Source organism: Petaurus breviceps, unplaced genomic scaffold, assembly GCF_028583685.1.
Source record: "Petaurus breviceps papuanus isolate PSGF00001 unplaced genomic scaffold, PetGlider_PUasm1.0 90731, whole genome shotgun sequence".
Taxonomy (NCBI): domain Eukaryota; kingdom Metazoa; phylum Chordata; class Mammalia; order Diprotodontia; family Petauridae; genus Petaurus; species Petaurus breviceps.
In genome coordinates this window covers 7,681,219-7,694,110 of record NW_027187325.1, presented here as the reverse complement: position 1 = coordinate 7,694,110, position 12,892 = coordinate 7,681,219, and the positions used below count along the sequence as shown (strand labels likewise).

Genomic DNA, 12,892 nt, shown 5'->3' with positions numbered 1-12,892 from the left:
ACACACACACACACACACACACACACACACACACACACACACACACACCCTCTTGCAAAATTTAAAAGTTCCAAAGAAATGCCAGCCATCACTAATATCACATTTTAAAATATTTAACAAGTTCTTGCCTGATAACAATGGTGAGAGATGGGTAATACAGTTATTCTCCCCAGTGAGGCAGGGTGAAACAATGGGTAAGAGCTGTCTTCCGAACCAAGAAGTCCCATCTTCAACATCCTTACTATCTCTGTGGCCCTGGACAATTCACTTAACATGTCAGGGCCCCCAGCAACTCTAACACTGTAAGTCAGAGAGAAAGCACCAATCATCTTTGCAGAAAGAGAAAGGAGCTCCTGACATCATTCCCAGGCTCATTTTTACAAATGAGGAAACCTTGTCTCAGAGAACTGAAGGGATTTGCCTACAGTCACAGAATCCGGGGAAGAGGGAAGATTCAAAAGCAGATCTTCTGACTCCAGGGTTTTCATTACCCCAAGCTGCCTCATTATACAAAGATCATTACAAGACAAACTACAATCATATAATCATTAGGAGTCCAAGGACAAAGTTGTTACAGGAAGAAGGGAGGCCAAATATGAGTTGGAGACTCAGGAAGGACTTCCCCAAGTTGGCCCTTAAAAAAAAAAAAAACAAGAAATTCAACAAGTGAAGAGGGTCATGTATTACCCAGGTAATTGGGTTAAAAAAAAGGGTAAAGAAAGTAGTAAATATCCTTGGGCAACAGAGACAGTTCACCATCTGGAGCTTAAAATACAGGATGGAGGGAAGAGCGTGATATTAGATCTGATGAGGGAAAGTGGGGAAGAGAAGATCTAAAATACCAAACAAAATCTAAATTTTATTTGACAGGCAACAGGGAATCACTAGAGATATTTGGACAAAGGACTAAAATGACCAGACAAATCCAGGCCCAAACAAGATTATTCTAGCAGTGAATCAAATTCAACAACAAATCTCTATTAAGCTTCTACTATAAACAAAGTTCCGAGGACGAAAAAACAATCCCTACCCTCAAAGAGTGTATATTCTACATTTAAATGGACAAATACAAGATAATTTGAGGAGGATGGAGACTCTAAAACTAGGGGCAATCAGGAAAAGTTTCATATAGTATGAAAGATGAACTGAAGATGGAAAAAGAAAGTAAAAAGACCCACGCCAAAAGGTGGTAATAAGGGCTTATCCTAGGATGGTGGTGAAGGTAAAGTGGGAAGAGAAGGGGGCAAAGGTACAAGAGGTAATCTGGTAACAAACATGAGAGGTTCGAGGAAAGGGGAACAAAGATAGCACAAAAATTTCAATCTAGAAAGAATTTGTGAATTATTGTGCTCTTAAGGAAACAGCACAGTCAGAAGAATGACCAGGTGTAATAAACTGTTTGAATTTCCATGAAGTTGAGATTATTTTTACAGAGACGAAGTGAAGTTAAACTATGAGTTTAAAAATCAAAACAGGAGAAACAAGGCTTTTTGGCCTCCCAGTAGCATTTTTGCCTAAGTGACAAGGAGAAGGGCAAGTGACTGGGGAAGAGAATACACTAGGACAATCAGTCTCTGCAGCCTAGAGGTCATGACATTCCAGTGCTCTTTCCCTCTTCCTCCACAGCAGGAGCTCTACTGAAGTCCTCTATATAGCCAATAAAAAGCGATAGCTCTGTATGTATTCAGTGGATCACAGGAGCATAGATTTAGAGCTGGAAGTGACATTGGAGGCCATCTAATTCAATCTCACCTGATTTTTAAAGATGACAAAATGGAACCTAGGAGAAGTTAAGCAATTGTCCATGGCCACACAGGTAGAGGAAAGTCTGAACTCCCATTTTCCTGATTAGAAGACAAGGACTCTAGCCACACCAGCTGTCAATCATCTTTTGCTTGAATAAGCAAAAAATAGCCCTTAATGCCTGAATGGCTCCTTGGTTGCCTCTGAATATGATTAATCTAAAGATTCTTTGTGAAACGAAATGTATTTTATCCTGAAATAAACTAGTCTAGGAAAATAAGCTATAGTAAAAACATAAAAATTTTATTACTTTTTAAAAGCTCTTTCTAAAGTATGTCAAAGGCATCATATACTGACCAGGTACAAAACCTTGGCCAAAGAAATATCAAAGATATCCAAACAATATATACACGTAATCATTGCCCTACCGGCCAAAACCAAGGCTGGTATTAAGGAGAATCATCTTATTTTCCCAGGAGTATAGAAAATAAGTTTTAAAAGGCATCCCCAAATTATCAGATTGGAGGGTTTAGATTCAAATCCCAGGACTGCAGTGAGGAAGAGAAAGCTAGCCTGGGAGTCAGAGAGACCTGGGTTTGAATGCTGCTTCTGCCACATACTAGCTGTCACCTTGGGCAAATCCTTCGCTTTTACAGGTTTCAATTACTTTACCTGTAAAAGGAATCTGGACTAGAGCTGGTCTTGAGCCTCTCTTCCACTATGCTCCTATGAATGTTTTATGGCTCTTTTTTATTTTTAATGAGACATTTTCATCTTGTCAGTATTTTCATTTTCATTATCTGCTCAAATTACACTAAATATTTCTCTGTTGGGTATTGCCTTTCTCCCTCCCCTCTCCCTCTCCACAATTTTGGCTACCTGAGGGCCTGACCCCTCTTCCTTCAGCCTTTGTATTCCCAGAAAGCTTAACACTACGCCTTGCAAGAAGATGATATTTGATAAACGCTTTACATGGCCTGGAAGGGATTTTGCATAAAACAGTTTTATTCCTGCACATGAACTCAAAACAGACAGCCTCAAAGCCACCTGAAATGGAAATGAATACTAAAAGTAATTGCTTTTATACTTAATCTTCTTTCCCTTTAAAGTCAGCAATGAATGGATGGCTCTTCTAGGACTGGAGGTATCGCAGGAGGACACCCCCCCACCTGGTGGCTAACCACAAAGCAGAGGAAACAGGCGCAGCCATTCAGGGCCGGCTGAGCGCACTCGGCCTTTATTTAGCAGATAACAAGGGGCCGCACAGCGCAGACTCCGAGCTGCCCCCGGACAAGGGCAGGAAGACGCGGCGGCCAGGAGAGGGAGCTCGCTCGCGCGGGGAGAGAGGGGCGGGGCTGGGGGCAGCGTGCTGGGAAGGGGAAGAGGCGGGGCGCAGCGCGGGGGCGGGGCCGGGAGCGGGGCGGGGCCGAGGGAGCGGCGCGCCTGCCTCACCTGTGCCGATTTGGGCTTTAAAGCGATCCTGCAGCCGGGACACCAGGGCCGACAAGATGTCCATCCCCAGAAGTGCGACCTGCAAGACAAAAAAACCAGGGGGCACATTAGGGTGCTGACCGAACGGGAGCCGCCGGGCTCCGGCGCTCACGGAAATGCGGGTTCGGCCTGTGTAACGGTCTGGCCGAGAAGGAAGAGCGACTCTCCCGGGACCGGCCGTTGCAGCGAATGCCGCGCGCGCCCCTCTCCCGTTAGGGCAGGACCGGGCTCCGCCTCAGTAGGAACGTAAAGGGGGAGAAGAAAACGGGAGGGGCGGGAGAAAGGAGCAGCGAGCGAAGCCGAGCTCGGAGGCAAGAGAAAGAAAACTATTTCTCCAGCGTGGTTCCCCCTTCAAAATTGAATAGGCCACATATGCAAATAGCAGCAACCAAGAGGCGCGCTGCCTTGTGGGTAAAAAGATCGTCTACACAGGTAGAGCTCAGAGAAAGCTTTAAAAACGGCTGCTAGAGGCGGGGCCGGGGGTTCGATTTATCGGGTAGTCAACAGAAGCTTCCTAAGCGACTCCTCAGCGTGGACTCGCACAGCGAGTTAGTCACCACAAGGTAACCTGGTGTTCGCTCCTCCTCACTTGAGGAGCAAGGAGGCTGTTAGCCAACCATCCTTTTCTTGGGGTTGCGTGACTGCCCAATGAACGTCTAGTGAGGACAGTACTGCTAACGCCTACACAACACACGCGCATCTCTTAAAGCTTCGCTTTAAAATGGTGCAATTTTTGGAACCCCCCACGAATAGTCATTTTAAAGCAAAGAAAGTTTTGTGTACCTACAGATAGTACCAATTCCATGGCCACTAGATGTCGCAAATAGTCTCACATAAATAGTGCTAATTTCCCCAGAAGCCTGAATTGTTCTTAAACATCCAGAATTTTGTGTGAAAGATGCCAGTACTGTACTAACTTGCAAATGAGTTTTTCGCTCTCGTGCATATTTCCCGTTTACTGCAAGGATCCTCCCACCCACCCAACTGTAAAGTGTAATATTTTTTCGAATTGCTGTTTTCATTTCATTTCTAAATTTATCATAAGTTCATCAGCGTTTACCCACTCAACTAAGAATCCCAAGTCTGGCCTCAAAATGATCCATCAAAAGGTGTTTCCCCCCCCCCCCCCCCCCCTTAGGAAACTGAATACTACACAAAAACAATTAAGTTCTCACACTGAGAAGTCACTCTTGGCAGTCAAGACAAATAAAAAAACAAACATGTTATAATGATGTAGTCATAATCTGTGACTAAGCAATTATAATTCCTCTTTATATTCCCTGCCTCGCTGTTCTGTGGCTGTTTTAAAGCAAAAATATCTCCAGCTGATGTTAAATCACAATGTAAATTTTCCTACTCAGGTCTGAAATCTGATTCTTTGTATTTTGAACATAATAGCCCTGAACAATGGCTTTAAAAACTAGGATTAAAATTTTTAAAAGGGTACTCATATTTCAAAAAAAGATCAAGCACATGAAAATCTGACCGAGGTGCGAAAACGACTGTTTTTCAAGAGACCAACTAGTTCGATAACAAAGAAAAATAGTTCTTTGTGAACACAAAGAGAATTGTTTAACACGAAGATCTTATTAAATCTATTTGGAGAAGCTAAAAGGTGTTGGCTTTCTTCAAAAACCACTTAGCATCATCTAATAGTGTTTGCTCTTTTCAAATGGGAGTCCTGACACCGACTACTTTTATGCCTCCTCAGCAGTATGGATTTGTGGAGGTGTCACTTTAAGGATGTTAATTCAATGGTCAATTAACAACCTTAACACTACACCTGGCCTTTGGTTCTCACCACATCTTGTATCGAGTACTTGACTACCCAGGTGCTATTCTATAAGAAGGCTATTGTGTTTTCAGTTATGACAGCCTATAAAGGAATGCCCTTGATATGTGATAAGAGATTCCTAAAATGTCCTCGGATAAAGGACTGTTTTTCTCAACTCTCTTCCAACACAAGCCAAGAGGTGTTCAAAGAACTGTTTTTTTGTCACCATAACACAGTGAAGACCAACGAGAAAAGCATACAGTAATTCTCAAAATAGTTATGCTTGCTTTTAACTTAAGAAAGGTACCAGTTTATGCCCCCAAAAAAACTTTATTTAAATTCGTTATTTGTCTTTAATTCTCTATTAGTCATTTTTTTGTAGTTGGGAGGGGCGCTTGGCAGAAGTGAGAACCTTTTCTTTCATCTTCCAAAGGACCAGATAATAAAGCAGTCAACATTTCATTTGCTAAGGACAAGGAGAGCCAATCAATACACTCATTTTGTTGTTATAAAAAGGACCAAATGATTCAACAACCTAGTTCTCAGTATATATCCAGAAAAATGTTGACTGTGACTACAAAAAGCACGAGTAATTCCTGTATGACAGCAAGCCACCTATCTAGGGTAAAACTATCCCCCTATTTCTAGCACTGACCATGCATTCCAACAACACATGGAAATGTCAATTAATAGGGGAGCTCGGGGGCCTAGCATCTAAAATAATCTTTAGTTATACTGATCATAAGGAGCAAGGCTACAATCCGTGTATGTTACATTTAAACATTCATGCACACTCCTCACCCCCCTGAAGAAACAAACAACTTTTTAGTATCTTCGGTGAGCATTTAAAATTGACAAATTGCCCCAACCACTACCAAAGATGGAGGTGGTCATTTGGACAGCTAAGTGGTGGAAGTGTTAGAGTTTGATTAAGAAGCCTGATCCTGTCCTTCCACAGACAACTAGGAGAGCTGGAAGGGGACAGTCATTCTGAAGGCTTTTAAACATTACCAAATCTTCAATATGCCCAAATGCAGAAGACAGCGGGGAGATGGTATGGCTTAGGTTGGGGAAGGGAGTAGATGGAATAGAAAGGAAGAGGGCTTCTCTAATGCAGGAAATACTTTAGAAGCATCCAACAACACCAATCCAGAAACAGAGCCTCTCTTATGACATGACTAAGCAATTCTCCTTAGGATGAAAGCAGAAGGCACTTGAGTTATAAGACACACAGAGTCACTTCTGGCCCAGCCCAGAGCAAAAGACCAAAACAGAGAAGGCCCAGAAAAGGGCAGAGTATATCTACATAGCACAGTAAAGTGGCTCTGTGACCTACAGCCCCTATTGTGTTCCCCAGGCCAATCATTTAACTTTCTTGCCTTTTTTGTTCATCTTAAGAATGTGAATAATGGTCTAAATGGTCTCTGAGGCCACATCTATGAATGTATTAGGCCAAGGAGGTACAGCCTCCTTAGCCCACAATGAGGAGTATAGAGGAGCCCAGGGAAACTGGGTCAGTTATGGGACTAATGGGAGCATTGGGGTCCAGGGAGGATCTGGAATGAAGGGAAAAGCCAAGTCCAGAGGTGACTGCCAAGAGGTTCCAGGTATCTTCACAAGAACAGGATAAAGTGGAAGCCTCAAGAGTTTCCATTAAACTCACACGAATTTCACAACAATGTAAGAAAACCTGGAAAAGTTCCTCCATCAGATTCCCCTAAGGGAGGTGGGTGTGTGTGAAAAGGACAGGTGTGAGGGCTTTAACAATGTGAATACAGCACTGCTAGAAGGAAAATGTGAGTACCTAGGACAAGGTGTATGTCTGGCTTCATGCAACAGGTAATGATGAAAATGTGCCTATTAAATTGTATTTGAAGTGCTCTAGGGAAATTTGTTGTTTAAAAGGGGGGCTAAGTTGATGAATTCTAGGGTGAATTAAGAAATCTTTTGCATAAACATGAACTCAACCCTAATTTACCTGTTTCAGAACTGGACAGAAGCTCAAAATATCTAATCCAACTGTCTTGTTTTACAAATGAAGAAACAGGCCCAGGGAAACAAAACAAACTCAACCAATGTCACAGACAACGGAAACTGAATTTAGGATCCAGAACTAGAATAATGGGCTACTCAGAATTCCAGAGTAGTGCTCTTCTGACACTATCTTACCTACTTCTTTTCTTACAAGCTACTTCTCTGAACATCAGTTTTCTATAAAATAGATTATGCAACTTTGTCTGGTTTTTGCTTGTTTTTGTTAAAAAGAAAGTTTCAACAGGAAGTGTCTCCCCAATGATTATGATATAATGACAAAAGACATCAATGAAATGTATTTTTTTTTAAAAGGTAGTGGAAAAGTTGACAAAAGACAAAAAAAACCCTCAATGTGAGGTGTGACAATACCTTCACAAAATCATAAAGAAAATACCTCATAAGCTCTAAAGTGGTATATAAATGTCAACGATGATGAGGTTGATGATAGGTAAATGGCTTTAGATTTCACCTCAGTTTTTCTTTATCCAACTATGAAGATCAAATTAAAACAGAGCTCTATTTTTTTTTTTACTTCAAGGCTGGGAACAGGGGGAAAATTATGTCTTTAGTGCTTATAACATTAAAAGCATGTTAGCCAAGTGGAAAGAACACTGGACTTACAATTAGAGAACCCAGGGTTCAAATCCTAGATTTGCTCCTTAAATATCTGTGAGATCTTGAGTAAGTCACTTACTTTTTGAGGTGTCAGTTCTTCATCTGTAAAATGAGGAAGTAAGACTAGTTGAATTCTAAGGTGCTTTCTAGTTCTAAATTTATGATTTACAGTGGGACACGTTTTGGATGTCTATAAAACATCTAGTCTGAGATGTTTTCGAGAGTCTGGAAAAGTAGAACTGAGAGTGATCAGCACAGAGATGAAAACTGAATCCACAAGAGCCAATGAGATCACTAAGTGAAATGGAAGAATAAAGGGGACAAGAGAAGAAAGCTTAGAACACAGCTGTTGGGAACACCCGTGGTTCACCAGAGCGACCTGGATAATGATCTACCAAGAGACTGAAAAGAAACAGACAAGGAAGAGGAAAACTGGGGCACTGCCTCAGACACTAACAAGCTGCTCGATCTTAAACAAGGCATGCCTTCTTTGAGCCTCTATCTCCTCATTTGTAAAACAAGCAAGCTGGACTTGACCATCTCTGCTCCTAAGGAGCTGTCCTGGGCTCCTCTAGGTGAAGTGGCTCAAGCAAGATCACAGGGGTCACTTCTGAAGCCAGGCCTTCCTGGACCCTAAGTCCAGCCCTATATTCCCCCCCACCCCCTTCTTAGAAAGGACAAGTCAGTTTCCCTAAGTCCCTCCTCACAGCCACTGCTCCCTGTTAACATGATCTTCCCCTACTAGAACACCAAACTTGGAGAGCAAGGTTTGCTTTTTGTATTTATACCCCCAGGCTTTATCAAACTATCAGGCACAGAATTAGTACTTAAAAATGCTTTTTTCCTTGATTCATTCTTATACTACTTCCAAGTAAGCAAGAAGAATGGGCAATGATTCCTAGTCAGCTAGGGATTATGTGAAATCAACACACCATCAGGCTGAATGGAGCCAGGAAGACCTGAGCTTGCTTCTTGCACAACAGGGGATTTTAGCTGGAACTTGAAGGAGCTTGCTCTGCTAGAGGAAGCATCCACAGTCGGTTCCCTAAAGAGGTGAAATCATAGGTCTGGACAAAGATATTTCATGTATGTCTTATATACGTATACATTCATATACACAGACCATCCATAAAATGCTTGAAGATTCAAAGGGGAACCTGCTCACGACTTTCGAGATCAGAAATCTAAATAACAGCACGAATAGGGGTGGGGGAGTGGGGAGATAGCATATGATAAAAGTGGAGAACACTAGGTTTGGAATCAGAGGCCCTGGATTCAGGTCTGGCTCTCCTACTTACTAGCTGTGCAACCTTGGAAAAGACACAAAAAGCTCTCTGGGCCTGGGTTTCCTCATCTATAATATGAAGGGACTGGCCTTACTAGCTCTAAATCTATGATCCTATATGAACCAAGACATCACCCAGGTTTTTCTCCTGTCCCGACCACAATAACTGCCAGAGAAAGCTGGCTAAAGACAGCAGTCCTCATTCTAAAATACTCCATGATTCTAAACCCTGATTCCCAGTGTGAACTCACCATTCTTCAAAATACCCACCAACCAGTTCAATGAACCAAAATACCAAGTAGATGGGGAGTTTCAGGTTCTAGCAGAAGTCACGAGGCAGCCTGAGCCACAGGTAGAAGTCTTAAAAATCATTTCCACAGTTTAGACTTACATTGCTGGAAGAACTTCAGAGAATTTAGATAAATCTGGATTTTTCACCGGTGTTTTCAAGGAGTGAAACATTCAACTAGGTCAGTGATACCTCTAAAAACTCAGATATGCAAAAAGTGTTTCAGCATCACCATCACTCAGTTGATACAATGGTCTCTGGGTACAGAAAACAAGGTTTGTTTCTTTATTTTCACCCAATCTTGGTATCCAGAGAGCCTAGCAGAGTGTCTACACACAGGCTGTATTTAAGTGATTGTTAATTTGAAATAATATAGTTAAGATTCTCTTGAGAAATCCATAAAAATCCAAACTCAGTTTTTAAAAAATATACATTCAACTAAATATTTAAAAGCATATTTCAAAATCTATAATATAGTCTGTTAATGGAGGAGAAAAAATGAGAGAGGAGGAAAAAGAAAGACAATGGGGAAAGGAAAAAGAAAGGGAAGGAAATGGATGGAAAGGAAAAAGGCACTGAAGGTGGCCAGAGAAAATGGAAGGTTCATTAGGTTCTGAAGTATTAGAGAAGATAATCATAGGATTGGGAACTGGAAGAGATTTTGGCTGTCAACATCATTTTAGAAATGAGGAAAATTGAGACCCAAAGAGTTGGAAAGTGATTTCCACTCACTAATCTAGTGAGTGGCCTAACTCTGCTCAGCCCTTAATTCCCACCAAGCTTTCAAAAGAGCCAACAAGTCTTATCATTACCCTTTGAAATGAAATTAGTTTTTAAGACCACCATTCTAGAGTCCTTTATCTAGTCTTTCTTCACTGTGCAAGCTGGGAAGTTTAATACCTGTTGTACTTAGCCTCTCCCTTACCACCAAGACTTTAAGGTTGGTCAAAAATCACTTCAACTCTCCATTTGTTTGAGGCTGTGAAGTAAAGGTAGCAATACTTATTTCCCTTGCCTGTATCCAAGGATGCCACTGGGAAAAACTGGACAGATTTAAAATATCTACCATTTTTATTTCGTTCATTTTTTTTCATTCTTGTCCAGCTGTTTGTAATCCTGTTTTGAATTTTCTTGACAGAGACACTAAAGTGATTTGTCCTTCCTTCTCCAGCTTACTTTACAGATGAGGAAACTGAGGCAAACTGGGTTAAGTGAGTTGCCCGGGGTCACATAGCTAGTGTCTAAGACTAGATTTGAACTCGAGAAAATGAGTCTTCCTGCCTCCAGGCCCAGCCCTCTATTCATAGTGCCACCCAGGCTCCCCTATTTGGACTTTAAGAAACCTTAAAAATGAAATGAAAATCATTATCTGGTAAATCTAAAGCCTGAAGCCCTAGAAAAGCCACTAAAAGAGTCAGGAGTTAACAGAATGAATTCTACCAACAGTTGCCAGGCATCTATCATTCAATCTCTTTCTAAGGTACTTAATACTATTTTAAGATATTTGTGGTACTGTGGTGGCTAAAGCAAAAGCAGTGCCACATAGGCAGGGGAATCCAGGCTATGCCTTTGCCCATAGACAGCCAGCACTAACTCTTCCTTAAGAAATCATCAATGGGAGGCGGCTAGGTGACGCAGTGAATATAGTATCAGCCCTGGAGTCAGGAGCACCTGAGTTCAAATCTGGCCTCAGACACTGGTAGCCATGTGACCTTGGGAAAGTCACTTAACCCCAAATGCCCTGCCCTCCCCCTCCAAAAAGAAAAAAATTTTTATTTTTTTTACAAAAAGTTATATCAGTTCCTAAACTGGACAAACCTGTGGGAGCTATTGACCTACCCAGCCCTTTCCTCTTCTCACTATCCAACCATTTTACTTACTAATAGTTTTACTTTTTAATACCTGGGCATTCTGTAACCCTTTTTTAAGTGTTAACCACCAGAACCAACTCAGGACATGTAGACACCAAAGTCCCAACAAGCAGTAATCTAGGCATAGGCCTGTCATAGTCTTCACTGATATTATTATTTTTTTTTAAACTGAAGCAAACAGGCTCAAGTGATCTGCCCAGAGTCACACAGCTAGTAAATGTCTGGGGCCAAATTTGAATTCAGGTCCTCCTGACTCCAGGCCCAGGGCTTTATTCACCTAGCTGCCCCTTCACTGATACTCTAAGAGAAAGTTCTTGGGTCTGCCATTCAGGGGTCTCCATCATCTTGTGCAATCAAATCTTCCTAACTTGAGTTCCCTCTATTTTCCATCTGTATTATTGACCACAGCCAGGTCACTTTCCTGAGTGTCCTGTAAACAGAATGAATACTCATTCGAAAAAACAAGCTCATACAACCTGCCCCTCCTAAAACATGTAACACTGTGTCTCATTCCTTCATCAAATATTTGAGGCACAGGTGTGGGAAATGCAAAGAAGTATAAAATTAGACAGCTCCCACACCTATGCCTATGGGGGGCACTCACCTATTTGATAAAGGAATGAGCCATTGTGTTATGCAAATACAGAGGATTAATGCTAATAATTAATAATGCAAATCAAGACTGTCACACAAAGACCTCAGGACCCACCAGAAGGATGCCCCACTGAATCCTGCATCCAACCTCAGGAGCTGTATTATCAGGAGAAGTCACTTAAGTCCTCAGAGCCCCAGCTTCTTCATCTGTAACGCTGGAATAACATGCATCATACCTACCTACTGCTGTCAGATTGAAATGAAACTGTGTGTATGAAGCGCTTAGTAAACTTCAGAGTGTCACAAAAACGTCAGCTATTATTAATATCGTTGCTATGTTGCTATTTACTGTCTGTTTCTCTCCTAGAGGGCAAAAAGTAGCCCTATGACAGGCAAACTGCCTAGACATACTGGACAGAATACTTAGACCTATTTGGAGTTTCTGACACTAACTAGTGAGAAAGTCAGTAAAAACCTTATTTCTCCTTCAACAATCATGTGTGTGCTTATATGCTCACTATGTGTCAGGCACTGTGCAAAGCAACAGCCTTTGCTCTCAGTGGGCTCACATTCTCATGAGCTAGCAGCCAGTTGGGCTAATCTAGAATCCAAATATACAACAGAAAAACATGGAGCCGTGGGATATGATCCTATGGTCACAGAACGGCAAAGGGTTCAGTTACCCTCCTGTACTGAAGCACAAGACTCCCCAGTCACATCATTTATCACCTGGTGGCTCATATTCCATGTACTTTTCAAAGGCCACATCATCTGCTCACCAAACAGAGAAAATGGAACCACATGATGTTTTTCCTACAAGCTCCAGAAGGTGGTGAGCAGGAAAAGTGTTCCCATCGAGTGATTCTTTCAGTAAAATTATAAAAAGAGCACTAAACATGAAGTCAGGAAACCTGGGTTCTATTACTAACTAGCTGTGTGATCCTGAATAAACTGCCATCTCTCTGGTCCTCAGTTATTCCATCTATAAAGTTTGGGGGTTAGATTATGTTGATTTCTAAGGTCTCATAATTCTAAAATCCTATGACTCAACTAATTCTTCTCCCTCTAACCCCCCATACAAATGGTATGCTATGTGTAATACATACCTGGCAGGACTATAATCAGACTGAAATAAGACTGTATGAAAACACTTTGTAGTGTTTCTTTTTAAAAACAATTCCTTATGCCCTTCTTTT

General features: G+C 41.6%; 1 protein-coding gene and 1 non-coding gene across 6 annotated transcripts in view; one reads left to right on the top strand and one right to left on the bottom strand.

Moving 5' to 3' along the window:
• The window catches only part of LOC138145255 (CLIP-associating protein 1-like), a 204,486-nt gene that overhangs the window by 90,370 nt on the left and 101,224 nt on the right, over positions 1-12,892 (bottom strand). For all 5 annotated transcript variants that reach the window (XM_069066896.1, XM_069066895.1, XM_069066893.1 and 2 more), the window contains exon 3: positions 3,196-3,274. In XM_069066896.1, coding sequence (XP_068922997.1) covers positions 3,196-3,274 — 79 coding nt within the window. The remainder of the gene's footprint in view (positions 1-3,195; positions 3,275-12,892) is intronic.
• On the top strand, positions 3,850-3,975 carry LOC138145287 (U4atac minor spliceosomal RNA). The gene has a single exon (XR_011164171.1). It is a non-coding gene; the product is annotated as a U4atac minor spliceosomal RNA (small nuclear RNA).